Source organism: Stenella coeruleoalba, assembly GCF_951394435.1.
Source record: "Stenella coeruleoalba genome assembly, chromosome: 9".
Classification (NCBI taxonomy): domain Eukaryota; kingdom Metazoa; phylum Chordata; class Mammalia; order Artiodactyla; family Delphinidae; genus Stenella; species Stenella coeruleoalba.
Genome location: NC_137155.1, coordinates 86,716,523 through 86,735,577, shown reverse-complemented (window position 1 = coordinate 86,735,577; position 19,055 = coordinate 86,716,523). Strand labels below are relative to the sequence as shown.

General features: G+C 39.8%; 1 protein-coding gene across 1 annotated transcript in view; it reads right to left on the bottom strand.

Moving 5' to 3' along the window:
• Nucleotides 1-4,315: 4,315 nt before the first annotated feature.
• The window catches only part of LRGUK (leucine rich repeats and guanylate kinase domain containing), a 118,867-nt gene continuing 104,127 nt past the window's right edge, over nt 4,316-19,055 (bottom strand). The window contains exons 18-22 of the mRNA XM_079931954.1: nt 17,898-17,986; nt 15,933-16,053; nt 11,634-11,761; nt 9,590-9,738; nt 4,316-4,534 (exon numbers count right to left, since the gene is read on the bottom strand). Coding sequence (XP_079788080.1) covers nt 4,404-4,534; nt 9,590-9,738; nt 11,634-11,761; nt 15,933-16,053; nt 17,898-17,986 — 618 coding nt within the window. The 3' untranslated portion in view covers nt 4,316-4,403. The remainder of the gene's footprint in view (nt 4,535-9,589; nt 9,739-11,633; nt 11,762-15,932; nt 16,054-17,897; nt 17,987-19,055) is intronic.

Sequence of the window (19,055 nt, the reverse complement as noted above, 5' to 3'; positions counted from 1 at the left end):
CTTACTTCACTCTGTATGACAGACTCTAGGTCCATCCACCTCACTACAAATAACTCAATTTTGTTTCTTTTTATAGCTGAGTAATAAATAGAACTACCATATAGTTTCATGTATTTTTAAATTCCCTTGAGACCATAGATCTCTCTTTAATTCTCCTAGGCCCAAAGATTATTTAAGACTGTGTTGTTTCATTTCCAGATGTTTGGAGACTTTTCTATTATCTGTTATTAATTTCTAGTTTGATTCCATTGTGGTCAGAGAACATACTTTGTATGATTTGAATTCTTTTAAATTTGTTAGGTTTCTTTCATGGTCCAGGGTATGGTCTGTCTTGGCTAATGTTCCATGAGAACATTCATGAAACACTCTTGAAAAGAATGTTTATTGGGCTGTCACTGGACTGGAACGTTCTATAAATGTCAATTAAATCCTACTGGTTGATGATGTTGTTGAATTATTATATACTCTTGGAGGTTTTGTCTAATTGTTCTATCAACTGTTGAGAAAGAGATGTTGAAATATACAACTGTTTCTCCTTTCGGTTCTGTCAGTTTTTGCTTCACGTTTTGTAGTTCTGTTCTTTAGCGCATACATAGTTAATCACGTTATGTTTTCTTGGTGGACTGACCCTTTTATCCTTATATAATGTATCTCTATATCTTGTAATTTTTTTTTCTCTGAAGCCTACTTTATCTGATACAAATATTACCACTCTTCCTTTCTTCTGATAATGGTTGCATGATATATGCAAACACTTTTCCATTCTTTTATTTTCAACCTATGTTGTTAAGTTTCAAGTGAATTTCTTGTGGACATGATATAACTTGGTCATGTTTTTTTTAATCCCCTCTGCCAAACTCTGCCTTTTAATTGGTGTATCTAGACCATTTACTCTAATGTAACTGTTGGTATGGTAGAGCTTAAGGCTGCTTTTGGTATTTTGTTTAGTTTTTTGGTTCTCTGTTTTCTATTTCCTGACTTCCTACGTGTCACTTGAACATTTTTAAAATTCCATTTTTATTTATCTATAGTGCTCTTGAGTTTATCTCACAAAGTAGCTTTTTTAGTGGTATCCTAGGTATTATATTATTCATATATGACTTATCACTGTCTCCCGGTGTTGACATTTTAACCGTTTGAGTGAAATGTAGAAAGCTTACCTCCTTTTAAGTCCCTTTACTCCTGTTTATAATTGCCTTAAATTATATATACCTTCTACATATATCGAGAACCACATCAGACAACGTTATAATTTTTGCTCAACCATCAAACATAATTTAGAGAACTCAAGATGAGGAGGAACTTCTATTGTATTTATCCATATTTTCACTATTTCCACTGTTCTTTTTCTTTATGTTTCAAATTACCTTCTTTTATCATTTTCATTCTGTTTCAAGAATTTTTTTTTTTTTTTGGCCATTCTTTTAGGCTAGGTCTGCTGTCAATATATTCTCTTAGTTTTCCTTCACCTGAGAATGTCTTGATTTCCTCCTTCATTCCTGAAGGACATTTTTACTGAATAGAGAATTCCAGATTGACAGGTTTTTTTCTCTTAGGACTAGAAAATGTTGTTCCATTTCTGTGGTTTCTGGCAGTACTATAGTTTCTGATGAGAAATATGCTATCACTTGATTTGTTTCTTCCTTATAATTAAGATATTGTTTCTCTCTTGCTGCTTCGAGATATTTTTCTTTGTCTTTTTGACAAAGTTTGATTATGTGTCTTGTTGCAGATTTATTTGGGTTTTTCCTGTCTGGGATTCATCATCTTCTTGAATTTGTAGGGTTTTGGCTTTTGCAAAATTGGGGCAATTTTCAGTAATAATTTTTTAGCCCCATACTCTTTTTTCTTCTTCTGGATCTCTGATGACATAAGCATTAGATCTTTTCATATAGTCCTACATGTCCTTGGAGCTCATTTTACTTTTCAGTCTATTGTCTCTCTGTTGTTCAGATTAGGTAACTAAAATTGCTCTGTCTTCAAGTTCACTGATTTTTTTCTTCTGACCTCTCCATTTTACTGTTGAGTCCATCCACTAAGTTTTAAAATTTCAGTTATTGCAATTTCAGTTCTAAAAGTTCCATTTGCTTCTTCTTTATATCTTCTATTTCTTTTCAAGACTATTTCTTTGCTAAGATTGTGTCTCTTTTTCAGTTGTTTCAGTCATGTGCATAATTGCTTGTTGAAACATCTTCATCACAGCTGCTTTAAAATCCTTGTCAGATAATTCCAAGATCTGTTTCACCTCTGTGTTGGCATATGTTGATTGACTTTTCTCATTTAAGTTAAGGTTTTCCTTATTCTTGATAAGTATTTTTTTATTATTGTATCTTAGACATTTTGGATAGTATGAGACTCTGGATCTTATTTAAACCTTCTGTTTAGTTGACCTTCTCTGACACCATGCCAGTTGGGGAGAGAGCACTGAGTCATTACTGCCAGGTGGAGGTAGAAGTCTAAGTTCTCCACTTGGCCTCTCTTGACACTTAGGATGGGAAAAGTGGGAATGATGCTGTATTAATGCTGAGTGGGTGTGGAAGTTTAGGTCCTCACATGGCCTCCATTGACACTGCAAGGAGACAGGTCAGTGGTGAAGGTGCTGGACCTCCACAAGACCTCTGACACCACCTGATGGGAAGGGGAAAAGGTGCGTCATTACTACCAGGTGAGGAATGGCAGTCTAGGTCCCTAAGTAGCCTTCAATGATACTCTGAGAGGGGGTTCTTATTAACACTGGGTGGTGGTAAACATCCTGGCTCTCCACAAAAATTTCCCTGATACTATCACATCAGGGAAGAGAAGGGGAACATTGTTACAGCTAGAAAAGTATGGAAGCCTTTGCTAACAAGGGTGAGAAAAAGGATGGGGCCAGAATTTTATTCACAGTATTTAGCTGGAGTAAAGCAGTCCTTGTCTAAAAGGTTTCTGTGTTGCTAGTCTGCTCCTTTCCTAGTCTTTTAGCTAGAAGGAGCAGGCTCTTTGTTGGAAATTTTGTTGTCTGTATCATTAGTGTTTTGGGGTTTTAGCTTCTCCAGCACCCAGTTTAGGATAACTAAGGCAAAAGGAGACCCAGGGAAATTACCATTATGTCATTACTCAGGTCCCAGGGTCCTCAGGTGGTCTGCCTTCTTCCTTCTAACTCTCAATCTTACCTTTGTTTTATATATAATTTCTATGCTTTTAGCTGTGCTTAGTAGGAGAAATTGTTTTTTAAAAGCATCTCTTCCATATTGTTTGAAATTGAAACTATTATTTTTATATCTTCCCTTGTGTCTAAAATATTTTATAATAACTTTTAAAAAGATTAGATGATGCTGGTGAATCCTTGGGGCACAGCGACCCACTCTCTGCACCCCTACTTTCCCAGAGAGCATTGCCTCCCTTCTCCGGCTCAGCCTTGTACTCTCCTCCACGTTCCCCCTCCCAGCCTCTCCTACCCACCCCAAGAAAAGAACTTTAACCAGCTCCTGTTGAGAACAGGGCTAGGTGGAAGATAGGAGCCAACAGCAAATCGTGTTACATCCAAATATGAGTTACGGGAAAGGGGATTATCAAAGGAAGTTTTGATATTTTTTAAAAAGGAAAGCATTAGAGGATTTTGATATTTAAAATATTTAACAATTAGTGCCGTACTATGGGAAGGTTCTTGTTCCCATGAATCACCATGCACAGAGGATTCAGAGGAAAGACCATTTACCCATCCAAACGGGTGCATTTCAGTGTTTTAACAACCAGCATAGTCTCGCTCACACAAATCAGCCGAATACCAGCCTCGCCTATAACTGCTCAATTTTTCTTCTGCAGATGGCAGGAAGTGAAACCACAAAGACAATGAAAATTGCTTATAAACCTTTCATAATCAGAGTCAAAAAAGGGTGAAATAAAAGAAATACCTGATTTATTTCTTCATATTGCTAAAGGAATTTGAGGTATCATGTTGGTCAGAAGTTAAATGGAACTCCATAATTTTTTCATAATGAGAAGAACAAAATATTTCAATCCTGTAAAGTATACACTAATGCTATAAATGGACGCATTGAAATTTAAAGAGCACAATCTTCATTGTCTTTATCCCACAATCACTACGCATGTAGCAAGGCAGAGATCTTGGGAGATTTTGCCATCTGATATTTCAGAGCAGGAAACAGCTAGAAAATTCATTCATAGCTGTGGGAAAAACTGAAATTCCATTTATAAAAGCTAAGAATAACTTACATTTTAAAAAAGATAGACACTATTCAGAGAATCACAAAAGAAACTGAGAGAATTAAGGCATATAGAACATTCTTTTGTAGGTAGTTGGTTGAGTGAGGAATAGCCAGGATCCATGGCCAGGGGAGACAAAGGGACTGGACATGATCAGAGCAAGTTTTCCATGTTAAGATCAAATGTCAGGTACGGGTCTACTTGCGGCCCTGAGGGATCGGAGGGAGGGTGGGTTTGGTGTTGGAACCTGGGCGACTGATGCTTGAGATCGTGTGTCTTCTGTGTTGGAGAGACCCTTTTCCACATGGAAATACCTGTTTATGTAGTGCTGTAAAACATTAAGAAAAAAAAGATACGGTATGTATAGTTAACCCCTTGGTACACTAAACAAAGAAAATAAACATTGCATGATGTAAGAACCAGAATAACTTTCAGAATTCATTCATAACAAACTATAAGAAATAAATGACACCCAAATAAGAAAAATAAGGGATGAGGTTGAGAATATATCATGTGCGTGGTTGGACAAACCTTGGGCTGGGTAGACTTGCCCAATGACCAGAAGCTTGCTACAGCAAGCAATTCCTATGCTACTCTTCTACCCTGCTCATTCATACCCTCTGTAATAATGCCCTGCACAATATTCCTTTTCAATCATATGTGAGTAGACTTAGCACAGACACAAACACACACTCTGAAGTCCTTCCTAGAGAAAACTCACCTAGTGCCCTTTAAGACTGGCTTGTTAACCAAGGAGGAAGACACCAAGGATGAACCACAGAGCTAGGTTCCTCTGGGGACTATGGAAGCAAGAGGAGTTTGGAAGATGAGACTGAAGGTGGAAGCATAGTGTCCACAGAGGAAGCCGAATTCTCAGTGGGGAGAAATCAGTGTAGGAGGGATTGAGAGAGTGAGGCAGAGGATTCTACAGGAAGTGAGCAAAATGGAGTGACCTATAAGATCGGGAAGACACAGCTTATTAAACAAACCAATGCAATCCAAAATGTTAAAGGCAAAATGGACCTTTTTAAGGTATATTTAGAGCAAGAATGGCATACTCCTTGAGAAGATGAGATCCTGTTAACAGAGGACAAAAAAAGATAAAAGGGACTTCCCTGGTGGTCCAGTGGTTACGACTCCACGCTTCCAACTGCAGGGGGCGTGGGTTCGAACCCTGGTTGGGGAACTAAGATCCCCACATGCGATGCAGCCAAAAAAAAGAAAAAAGAAAAGGTTCCTCCTTATTTTCTACTTTTTTTCATCATGGAGATATTTTTTTAAGCTGGAAAGGGTAACAAAAGTATCTTAAGCAAATAAAGGCCCCGAAGAAGAAAGAAGACAATAGAAGAACAGGGCTCCCTTCTACATCAGTTCCCTTGTCCACACCCAGGTAAGCTACCTCCCAGGGTGCTGAAATAACTGACAGAAGTAATTTTAGAGTGTCTGGTCTTTGAGAATTCATTGCAATGAGAAAAGTACTGGAGGCAAATAATATTGCCATTTAAAAAAATGGAAATAAAGATCTACAAACCGGCACACCTGGCTTTAAACCTCAGCAAATTCCAGTTTATTAAAGAAATGGTTTGTGCATTCAGAAAGAACTGTAGTGAGTGATAAGTGTTGGAAGGGATTTGCAAAGAAAAATTATTTCAAATTAACTTAATTTCCCTATTACTTATGCAGGGGTCAACAACCTATAGCACATAGGACAAATCTGGTCTGCAGCCCATTTTAGTAAATAAAGTTGAATGGAAACCAGCCCATGCCCATTCATTTACATATTGCCTATGGCTGTTCTCACACTGCAATGGTAGGGTTGAGTGGTTGCAAAAAAGTCTATGTTGTCCACAAAGCCAAAAGCATTTACTGTCTGGTTCTTTACAGAAAGCTTGCTGACCTCTGAGTTAGAAAATACGACTGATATAATGCAAGGCACGCATCGCAGTTTCTTGTGTGAATGCACTAGAGAGATGTGAGTAAGCGTCACAAAGCAGGTAGACTCTCCCTGGAAGTCAGTGTCCAAAGACTTGTCACAGGATGTTTCTCTTAGCCAAGTCCTGGGTCCCAATGTTGACAGCAACAATGACAAAGGCATAGGTGGCATGTTTGCTGGCTGAATAGAAATTTATAAAGTAGTAAATATGGAAGATGAATCAAGACCCCAAATGATCTAATCAAGTTGGAATGTGGGGCTGAAACCAAAAGGATAAAAAGCTGAAGATAAAAGTTGCATTTATGTAAAAAAAAAAATCAACAGCACATATACTGGATGATATAAACTTGGTTTGGCAGTTCGTATGAAAAAAAAAAAATGTGGGTTTAACTGACCGAGAGCTAGTAGTATGATGTGATTTCTGAGAAAATCACCACAGAAAGATGTTGGCAAGATGGCAGGTTAGGAAGCTCCAGGTCCCTGTTCTCCCAGGGAAACATTAAAAGAAAAACTAGAGGGCATCCCTGGTGGTGCAGTGGTTGAGAGTCCGCCTGCCGATGCTGGGGACACGGGTTCGTACCCCAGTCTGGGAAGATCCCACATGCCACCGAGCAGCTGGGCCCGTGAGTCATGGCCGCTGAGCCTGCGCGTCCGGAGCCTGTGCTCCGCAACGGGAGAGGCCACAACAGTGCGAGGCCCACGTACTGCAAAAAAACCCAAAAAACAAAAAACTAGAGACTAGCTAAAGTAACTTAATAGGAGCTCTGGAAATCAGTCAATGATCTACAGCAACCAAGTGAACGCCCAACCATCAAAAAACCACATTAGCAAGGGTAAGAAATCTCATGTTTTTACTCACCTTTGCCCCTCCCCCTCCCAAGGGGCTGAAGTACAGTTTGGGGGAAGAGGGGCCTGGCTCCCAGTTCCCTCCTGAGAGCCCATCTAGCGGCAGCCTGATTGGCCTCTGTGTCACCTAACTCATAGCCCAGATGGCTAGAAGTGGCACAGCTGGGATCTCAGGCTAGAGGAAGCTATAGGAAGCAGCGGGCCGGGCTCCTGAAAAACCCTGAGGAGGCACAGACCTAAAGACGCCTGTGACAAGAGATTCTTACTTGAGGAACACCACAGAACAGCAAAGGCTCCAAGAAAAAGCAGGAGAAAGATGCTTAGGGCAATTAATACATTCATTTAAAAGCATCTGTGTATACTGGGGAACTGGGGAAAAGCACACACAGAGGTCAGGGAAAGGGCACGCCCAGAAAGGGACTGAAAAGACCCTGAGCCTTCACACTGGACTGACCCTGGGCTCAGAACATGCCCCACCAGTCAGCGAAGGGCGTCCCCTGCACGGAGCCAGTCCACGTCCTGGGAGAGGTAGCTGCTTTTTCAAATGCCCAATTTTCAACACGGGATCACAATGCACATAAAGAAACAGGAAAACCTGGCCCATTCACATGAAATAAATCTCCAGAAACCATCCCAGCAGAAAACAACCACAATCTTTTATGTGTATAAAAATTTACAATCATAATACCTAGCAGATATCCAGCACTTTACTTCTTACTTACACCATACCCCACCTTGCTGGTCCTGTATTATTATATTATGTATTACATTATAATATATATATATTACAGTAATATAGGATATTACTATATTATTGTGGGATGGATATTATTATTCCTAAGGCTCAGACATTAATTGATTTGCCCAACACTGTACAGCCAGACAATAGTAGAAATGGAACCAAAACCCAGGTCTTCTGATTCCTAATGCAATGTTCTTTCCACAGCCCTGCCCCACGGGTAACAGCCCCCCTTTGCTCTGGCCAGACTATGTTTGGAATGTAGTTTTCAACTCTTAAGTATCCCATTTATAAGGAAGGATACAGGAAGAGGAGAGAAAATGAGATGGGAAAGGTCTGGGAACACGACCTGTGGGAAGCCAGAACCATGATGAGCTTTAAGGACATGTCTGTCCCAGGGCTCCTGGGTTCCCTCAGGCTCTGAAGTGGCAGCTCACAGCCTTTAAAAGAGTGCCCAGAACACTTCACACATCCTGTGAGATGACATAGTATGTCTACTTGAGAATTTGGGATTATATCCTGGAACTTGAGTCTTGGGACTTGTAAAAAATTAATAACAGAAACCTCCATGAAGTGGAGCTGGGAGACCAGAAGGGGGAGCCTCTCACGCCCTGCGACCATAGCAGAGCCCCAAAGGAAGACGTCTCCTCTTCTTTCCTGGCAAGGACTCAGTCAATGAAAAGCCATAGACTCTTGGTTTACTAAAGCTCTCCCAATTCCCTTTCCCTCTATAAGAAGCCTTCTCCTTCCTTTGCCCTGTGCGGCCTTGCATGTGGCTCACTGTGGTTGTAGACCCCGAAGTGATCACTAATAAACCCATCTTGGCTGGAGAAATACCTGGCAGTCTGTTTATTTCAGGCCAACAGATTCTAATTTATTGCTTCTGTCCTCCCTTATGAGTAAAATGCTGGAAAATACCCTATCTCGGTCAGCTGTCCTGAATACAGCTACACCTGAACAGGGCGTCCACCTCTGAAAAGGTCAGAAGGTGCCTGATTCGGGACCTTCCTTCTGGAGATGCCACCTACTGTGTCCTATTGTCCCTGGCGACCTAACACGTCTGTACTCTTTCTGGCTCCCATGGTCACCTGAGGAAGCAGGGGATTCTCAAGTCTTCTTCTGGTCTCAGGCAGACCACCCCACCCCCCGCAGGCTACTAATATTGGCTTCTCTTAGCCTCCAGGTCCTAGAGAATTCCGCCCAATTTATTCATTCCTCTATCAGTTGCTCACAGAGCCCCATAATGGGTTACTCTCTCCCTTTTCCATTTTCACCTCTAGCCCTTCAGCCTCCCCACACTGTTTAAGGTCTTTACTCAATGTTGTTTATGAACATTGCCAGAGACAAAAATGCGATGGCCATGCTGTCTGTGCCAGGAGACATGCATTCGCAAGTCTGTTGGGGAGCAAGGTGTAAAAAGGAGGTGAAGAGGAGGGGCTGGCCTGATCCTTCAAACCCCAAACCGCCAGGATTCTGCCAGACCCCCAGGGCAGGAGACTGGTCAGTGATATGAAAACTTCCCTGCGTTTCTTCACCTTCACTGAATGTAGCCCAAGTTGCTAAAACCTCCTTTCGAGAGCACGTGCCCCTCATCCCAGAACACCCCTGCAGGCCGTGTGGCCAGATGGGCAGAGCAGCAGTCCACTCTAAGTAGCTAAGCAACCCTGGGCACATTTCTGATCTTTTTTAACTTTGTTTCTCATCTATTACAATGGGGGATAAATAACCCAGCCTGCCTCAAAGGAGAGATTCTCAACTTTAAACACACATTTAATTTTAAAAAATCAGAAACAGAAAGACAGTGGGAAATAGATATACTTATAATATTAATATTTATATGAGAACAATATGTAAATGACTCATACCTTTTAGGGCCTGATCCTCAATATCACCTATTGTTGATTCTGGGTGTGAATAAATTCTGTCTTCCGGAGGCCGAAAAGGCAAGTCTTTTGACCATGGACAAGATTCAAATAATGCAGAGTATTTCACGGAATCACTGGAATCCATGCCACTGAAAAATGAAAAATGAATATATCTTTGAGATGAAATAGCATTAATGGCCATATGATCATTGGGTTATCTTTGTCAAATCATTCAGTAGTTTGCAAACATATCTCTGTTGAGCTAAAGTTTTCAATGATACATAGGTACCAAGACCTATTAGCAGCTGATATGTTAAGTACTGTATATATTAGCATAGACTTCTCATCCATTATACAAAACATCACTGAATATCTTCTAAGAGCAAGGCATCCTGAGAGGTGCTGGCGTCTATAAAACAAGATGGGTCAGGCATGGATCCTAATTCCTAGGACTTCAGAATCAAGTGCAATTTATATAGGGCAGTCCTTGGACAGAGAAAAATGAAAGCGTGTTAGGGGGCCTGATCTGGACCACACATTGGGCATACCTGAGGCTAGTTTTTTGTCCCCCTTTTTAGGACAAGGTTGGGGTGTGACCTGGGTGCCTGAAGTCTCTGTGTCTGGGCCAGTGGGCTTCCTACCAGTTGGCTGCTCTCCTTTGGGCTCCACCTGCTTCCTGGCTTCCTCTGGGGGAAGCAACTCCACTGCGGCAGAGCTCATCCTGCAGAGCGAGCACTGTGAACAGCTGAGCATGGTTCATGGCAAGATTAAACATTATTTCTTGTATTTATTAATTAGCTTTTGTGAACTATTTACCTCTTTTCTTCATTTCTCTTTTGAGGATCTAAATGTTTTCCATATCAATTTATGTGAATATATATGTTATATATTATATATTGAATTATATATTATAAATTAAATATATAACATAAAACATATATGAATATTATATTCAATATATTATATATGTTAGATGTTACATATACTATATATCATATATAGTATATTATATGTTATTAATATATATTTTATATAGCTTCCTGTTTTCCTTTTTAATTTGTTTTGGACCTAGAGCAACTTAAAATGTTTATATAATCAAAATATATTCATCTTTTCTTCTGCGATTTTACTCATTTCTTTAAAAACATTTCATTAACACTTTAATCAGCCTACTAAATACATATAGTTAGAATTAAGTCATATAGAAGGGCTTAAAATAGAAAGTAACGGTGACCCCAATTTCATTCTCCTGAGAGCCAACCATTCTTAAATGTTCTTCGATATTCTGACAATAAACATTTTATTTCTAAATGTCACTGATTTTTATTGACTTGCCAGTTTTAAACATATCTTTGATACAGATTTCTGCTATGATCAAAAAGGATTTAGCTAACTTAATAACCTCCCCCCATTTTTCTCCCCACAAACAGTTCTATCACTATTTTCAGTTCCTCCATCGGTCAGATCTACATCTTCATGTATCATATTTAACAATCCCCATTTCTTGTTCCATCAACAGCAGATGATATATACTCACTTGCCATCTCCACCTCCTAAACTCTGTCATTGGAAATTTTTACTGTCAAAATTGATTGTATTAAGTTTTTTTAAAAAAAATAATTAATTATTTATTTATTTTTGGCTGTGTTGGGTCTTCGTTTCTGTGCGAGGGCTTTCTCTAGTTGCGGCAAGCGGGGGCCACTCTTCATCGCGGTGCGCGGGCCTTTCACTGTCGCGGCCTCTCTTGTTGCGGAGCACAGGCTCCAGACGCGCAGGATCAGTAGTTGTGGCTCACAGGCCTAGTTGCTCCGCTGCATGTGGGATCTTCCCAGACCAGGGCTCAAACCCATGTCCCCTGCATTGACAGGCAGACTCTCAACCACTGCACCACCAGGGAAGCCCTGTATTAAGTTTTGTATTCATAGTTATGTCTTTTCATAATTTAGCTAAAGGTTGATTTAAAATGTTGAAAATCAATAGATAATTGTTTACTGCAAAGCCTAGTAGGTGGCTATGATTATGCTTTCTTCTCTGTATTTCCAACGTAATGATTCCCATCTCAGCAAAGAAGTACGAGTCTAGGATCAAGTTCAAGTTGACCTCCACTTGTTCACATTCCACATTTAACTTCAGTTCATACACAGCAGTAGCAAAGGCTGATCCAAATTGGGTCTATTCAAGATAAAGCCTGTCATTTAAGTGAGGGTGTCCACATCTTACCAGGATGATGTTATGACTACCAGAGATGTAAAGGGTAGAAGCAAGTCTCAATGAGGTGTTCCCAGGAGCTCTATCACTGGAAACACAGTACAATTAGCTCTCTGGGCCTGTCCTTGACCCAGGATGAAATACAGTGGGTGGTGTAGGCATACTAAGGGGACACGTCCAATGTGTCTGAATGGCAAGCAGAGGCTGCAGCTCTTGGGCGGTAGTTCACGGCTTGAATCCAGAACCAGTGCTCCTGGAAAGCTTCCATATTGCTGAGCATGGACATGGGCTGCTCGCTGGACCTAAGCTTCCTGTCAACTACAGCCAGGGCCAGATGGCATCAACATTCCCAGGCAGGGATACTCCGGGATGGGGCAATCTCCCTGTGCCTAGGGGTTCTGCTCAGAAGTTTTGACTACTGGTTATCAACTAGAGAAGTCTAATGGCTTGCTTGAAGGCGGGGGTACCTCTTACTGGGTTGGACAGAGTTCTTGGGTCTGTCTTCCTGTTACTAGACAACAGCTTTTGGACCCCCTCACAGAATGCTAGCCCCCTTCAGGTAGAACACCCATGCTCCTCGAAGACTTTGTTTCCCAATTTCTTGCTTCCATGTAAGGTAAGTGAGCTTGTCCAAGAAGCGCTTCCCAGAGAAGTATATAAACTGAGACCAGTACTGCCAACATCTGGATTTTCCAGTCACTGAACAACTCTTTCCTCTACCCCTGCAGTGGAAAAGGGCCGTGATTAACCCATGCTTGGGGTCTTCTCTCTAGAAGTATGACCAGACTGAGTCTTTTCCCCCTGAACACAGACGTAGATGCATTTAGGTTTTATGGGTTACATCTTTTATTCCAAACTATAGAAGCATAAAAATGTTCTTCTTTTTTTAGTAAAAAAAACAATAAGCCATAGATTTTATGGCCAAATCTCTAAAGTGATATAAATAGAGTATGTTGAAGGGAACTTAGAAAGAAAATGGCACCAAAAATTTCACTGGATTTTTTTCGGTACACGGGCCTCTCACTGTTGTGGCCTCTCCCGCTGCGGAGCACAGGTTCTGGACGCGCAGGCTCAGCGGCCATGGCTCACGGGCCTAGGCGCTCCGCGGCATGTGGGATCTTCCCGGACCGGGGCACGAACCCGCGTCCCCTGCATCGGCAGGCGGACTCTCAACCACTGCGCCACCAAGGAAGCCCTTCACTGGATTTTTAATATATATTTTATTTGCCTGCTAGGGTTGCCGTAACAGAGTACCGAGGATTGAATGGTTGAAAGTCACTGTCTCACAATTCTGGAGTCTAAAAGCCTAAGATCAATGTCAGCAGGGTTGGTTCCTTCTGAGGCTGTGCAGGAGAGTCTGTTCCAGGTCTCTCTACTAGCTTCTCATGTTTTGCTGGCAATCTTTGACCATCCTTGGCTTCTGCATCACCCAAGCTCCCTTGCTCTGTGTGTGTGTGTGTGTGTGTGTGTGTGTGTATGTCCAAATTTCTCCTTTGTATATGGACACCAATTATATTGGATTAAAGGTTCACCCTTCCCAAGTCTGACCTCATCTTAACTAAATGCATCTGTAATGACCCTACTTCCAAATAAGGTCACACACTGAGGTACTGGGATTAGGACTCCAATATTTGGAGTACATTTGCGGGGAGTTGAATTATGTACACAATTCAACCCAAAACACATATGTTTTGGTCTCTTATTTTTGGAAAAGAATACCTCTTCATTTAAAACACACACCAAAAAAGGGATCACAGAGCAAGTTCTGCCTTTCAAACGATTACTTTTCTTTTGTATCAAAGGAAGTATTAAGAGTAAATGAAAATGCTTTGAAAGTCAGGAGTCAAAAAGTGGCTGGGGAAAAAAAAAAAAAAAAGTGGCTGGGTTGAAAGGCACATGTGTTACCACGAGGAAAGGGTCAGACTTGAGTGAACGTCTGACCCACCCTTTTCACTGTGGGAACAGATGATAAATAAGCCCACTGCAGCCTAGTAGGCATTTTATTTTATTTTATTTTTTTAAATTCTGCTATGGACTGAATGTTTGTGTCCCTACCCCACCCTGCCCAAATTTATATATTGGAATCCTAACCCCCAATATGATGGTGTAAGGAGGTGAGACCTTTGAGAGGTAAATAGGTCAGGAGGTGAAGCCATCATGAATGAGATTAGTGCCCTTATAAGAAAAAGCGAAAGACAGCTTGCTTCCTCTCTCTGTTTTCCACCATGTGGGGACACAGCAAGAAGCCAGCCATCTGCAAACCAGGAAAAGGACCCTCGTCAGAACCCGGCCACACTGGCCCCCTGATCTCAGACTTCTCAGCCTCCAGAAGTGTGAGAAAGAACTGTCTGCTGGTTAAGCCACTCAGCCTACAGTAATTTGTTATAACAGCCTAAACTAAGATATTCTTTCTCTCACTGTACTCCTATCAGGCTACGTAACTGTACTAAAAAATCCAGAGTGTGAATAAATCCTCAGAGATCTACAGTTTCAACACTGTCATTGTAATTTGTTAACTAACTATAATCTAGAGTCTCTAGTATCCTGTGAGATGTGCAGACTTGGGTGGCCATTTAGTGGGGCCGGTTGTTTTTCATCATCAAATTTATGAAAGGAAACCCAAAGTATTACAATAATAAAACTAATAAAGGAAAGCATTACTCCTTTTTTAAATTGACACTCTCATTATGACACATCACCCTCATAAAACATCTCTTTGCTGTGGCAGACTTTTTAAATGACATATTAATATTTTAAAGTTATATTAATACTTCAAATATTATAAAATGCTCATTGTTGAAAATATCGGGAAGAACAAAGAAAATAAAAATTGGCCACAATCCCACCACTAGAAGATAATAACTGATACTCTTTTGGTATATATCTTTTTAGTGTTTTTCCTATACATACACATGAATATTTTTAAACCTGTATTATGCTGGATATACATGTGCACCTGATATTTAACACACCATTTATATTATAAGCATTGATTTGTATTTAACTCTTTATAATTTATCTAAAATTTGTTTTAACATATAAAGTGATATAAGAAACTTAATTGTATCTTTAGGACCTATTTTTCCCATTTACTGAATATTTCATCAAATTCTCATGGATTTTTAATAATTTTTTTAGGATATAAAAATAAACCATATATATCCTGTACAGACGATTTAGAAGTTACAGGAAAAAAGATAAAGAAGAAAATGAAAATAACTGATAAATCTAGAGGAAGACCCACTGCTAATGTTTTAGTGTGCTTGCTTCCAGTCACTCTTGTCTACTTTGTTGCCATGCATTCAGAGAGACCAAACCCACGGACCCCTTCTAAAGAGTTCTTTACTTGATTCTCTGTCACTGCTCCGGCCACAGATGATTGGATAAAGGACGGTTGCTTGACCTAAGGGCAACAAATCTATAGACCAGCCTGTTACCTATGAGGGCTCTGGCTAGAGATTCTACTCAAGAGTGGCACCCGTAGTAGATAGTGATTGACTCAACCAGCCAGATCTTTGCTTGGGAAGTGTGGATTCAAGACCTATAGAGACATAGTCAATGGTAGTGGCAGAAACAGCAGAAGTAGAAAAGGAATGTAATAGAATACCCACAAAAGCCAAGCACTAAAATCAGTGGTGAAGGGTCTGATCTGGTCTATAAGGGGTTTAAATATCAAAAAGGGAGTTATTGAAAAGCTATTTGGTAGTTTATAGATTTAACGGAAAACTAGAGAACCCGGTTTTTAAACCTGGCAAGAGCAAAGGTAAGCTAGGTGCCAAGAACACAGCCAAGTTGCAATACAGGAAGAGACTGGTAGACACCATTGCTTGCGCTCCACAATGGATTCTTGATTCTTCCACCACTGGTGACTTGAATGATCTCTAACTGCCCCTGCATCAGTGTGTCACTCCCTCAAGTTTCAAAGTCCCAAAGAGAAGCTTCTTAGGTTCCAGTGAACCTAGGTTATAAGCCTGTGCCCTCCCTAGAGGGCCAAAATCTATTCTATTCAAATTCCATAGTGGGAGTTGGGGCCCTGCTTCCCAGCTTTAGGAATTCCCTGAAGTTTAAGGATGAGTGCCATCATTTGAACTAACCAGCAGAAAATAACTTATTCTATCCAATAAAACTCAACTCATCTCTTTTCAGAAGGTCCAAAGGGAGTTTTAAAGTAACCTCCATAAAGCTCGAAACTTTTCTTTAGTTCTAAAGCTGTAAAACAAGGTAGACTGTCGATGACGGGTGCTGGTACTAGACCCCTGAAATTGGAAATTGAAAAAATCCACAGAATTTTGTAATAATACCAAGCGTACACACATGTAATACCTAAATACTGACCTTTACACGTCCCAAGTAAATGCATACGCCAATAAAACCTATTTGGAATAATGTAATATATACACTCATAAGCATTCACGTCAGAGCTTGCCTTAGACACTGGCATTATTACATTCTAATTCGTAGATTAACCAAATTTGTATTTTTCTGAATATTCCTTATCAATTAAGACATTAATATAGGCAGATTTTCTTCCTACTGATTGGTACATATTCAATTGTAAACGCTCATTCATTTGTTATGTGAAGTCCAGCAATATATCAACTGCTATAAAAACTGAAATAGATATTTTCCAGTTTTGTTTATAATCTAATGTTTTGAAATAATACCAGAAAATATTTATAAAAATTCTAATATTGTACTTTCAACTGAACTCTAGTATAAAATATCTATTTTTCATCTATACTAGCCTGTTTCCCCAGAGTGACTTGAAAAGAATCATTAACTATTTTTAGTGAATAAATCCTACTGCTATTCACTCTAGACTTGCTAAATAGAGGTGCTATGTGCAAAGCAGCCCGACTGCATATAAATACATGAAAATTCAAAGCATCCTTCTGCCCTAGTATAACCCATTTGGAGCTCAGATTTAAAACAGCTTAGTGTCCACAGTGTTTCAATAGGCATGGCCACTCTGCTGGTGAGAAGTCGCACAGGCCCCAGCTTTAGCTGCTCTGGGGGACAGTGCCCATCTCCTGGCCACCACCCTCCCATCCCCCAAGTAGAACTTTGTATATTCCACACAGCCTGCCTTTTGAATCAGACTACCCAAAGATAGCTTGCCAATGTGGAGAAAATTAACCACACTTTTTTTGCTATATAGCAGACAAAGACAAAACTTAATTTATATTGGTTAAAGATTTTTAACGGATCGCTTAATATTGCAGACAATAAAGAGAAGTGAAATTGAAAAACATTTTTAAATAGCTTTTGTATTCTGCTTCCCCGACTCACCGCACTTTAAAAAGCTCTTTAAAACACTATAATTAAGGTCTTGTCAGTGCTCTTAGTGACTTTCTGAAAACAGGGATCTCACTTTATTACTCAAATTTTCCAAAAGGTCACACAGAAAAGAGAATTCAGAATACTGAAGCCTATAACATTCATGAGAAAATAAAACACAAACATCTCATAAACATCGTGGTTATTCACTTTGAGTAAATCTTAAAGTCTAAATGTGCCTCTTCACATGTAATAATTAATAGTACAATAATTATTATAGCCACTAATATCTATGAAGCCTCTACTATGCATCAGGGACTAAGTGAAACATTGCATATTAAGGAATAAGAATTCATGGCTTAATAAAGATACAATGCTCCCCATCCTGATGGAATTTACAGTTTAATGTGGAAAGGAGACATTAAACAAATGATCCCACAAATCATTAACTACTATTTTTTGAGATTCATGAAGGACAAGTATAGGATATTCAACAGGATATAATTAACCTTCCATCATCAAAGCCTTGGCGAAGGCTGATACTTATATTCAAACACCACCAGAAACATCATTCTTTGCAGTCTTCAAAGACTGCAAAAAATCATCAGTTTCTAGTAGCTGTGAGTATATTGTGCCTTTAAATATATATATAAATGAAAGGGAAATACAACTTCTAGTACTAGGTTTACTATTGAACCACTGGGTCCATTTTAGTACAAAGGTCCCTGCTTGTGTTGATGATTTAAGATTCATTTGGTATATTTGGATACTAAAAAATCAATTTAAAGATGCCCAGGTGTAAATAAATGTGATAAATCACTACCTTTGAAACAGGGATGTGTGATGAGGAGGTGTCTTTCCCATTAGGGCCTGCCGGGCTGTCTCATACTGTCTCGCCATAGACTCTCTTTCCTAGGCAAGAAATATGATTTAAAATTATATTGAAGTTAAAAATATGTCAGATGATTAAAATAGCTATAATCATTGTCTTCTTGCTAGAGACTGCCAAATGTGTGGAAAGAAAAAGGGAAAAAACATAGGCCTAAAAAACAATATTTGTTCAGTGGAAAGAAAGAAAACTTTATAAATAAAATAGAAATATTTTTATGAAGACTACAATTTAATATGTAAACTTTTATCTGACATCTAAATAATAATGAGGCAATTTTTTATTAAGATATCATGTTTATATATATATTTTTATCTTTTTAATGAGATTATCTCTCAAGGATACAGACTATTATTGTCTTTTTAGTTTTACCAGATCTTAGCACACCTAGTAACTAACTGATTGAATATATCCAACGATGTTAAGTATGATCCTGAAATAGGACAGATTAGGAGGTCTTCCTCCTATGTTTCACCAACACCCCATCACTATCACTAAATACTTGGTGAGCATTTGATTATGGAGATACAAAGATACAAAAAACATAGTCTTGGGACTTCCCTGGTGGTCCAGTGGTACAGAATCTGCCTTCCAATGCAGGGGACGCGGGTTCGATCCCTGGCCAGGTAACTAAGATCCCACATGCTGCAGGGCAACTAAGCCCGTGGGCCATGGCTAGAGAGAGAGCCCTTATACCACAACTACTGAGCCTGTGCGCCTCAATAAGAGAGCCCACGTGCCGCAACTACAGAGCCTACATGATCTGGAGCCTACACGCCACAACTAGAGAGAAAACCCACATGCCACAACTAGAGGGAAGCCTGTGCACTGCAACGAAAAATCCTGCATGCTGCAACTAAGATCCGATGCAGCCAAAAAAAAAAAAGAAAAGAAAAGAAAAAAAAAACATAGTCTCTGCATTCAAAAGGTTTATAATCTGGTGTCAAAAGGCAACTGAAAGAGGAAAAAACCAAAGATGGCACATGCTGTTTTATAACTATACACGCCGTTGAGAAATTCTAGGTCAAGCTTGTGAAATTGTTCCTTAGACACATGACACGAGAGCTAACATGCAGACTCATTGAACACAGT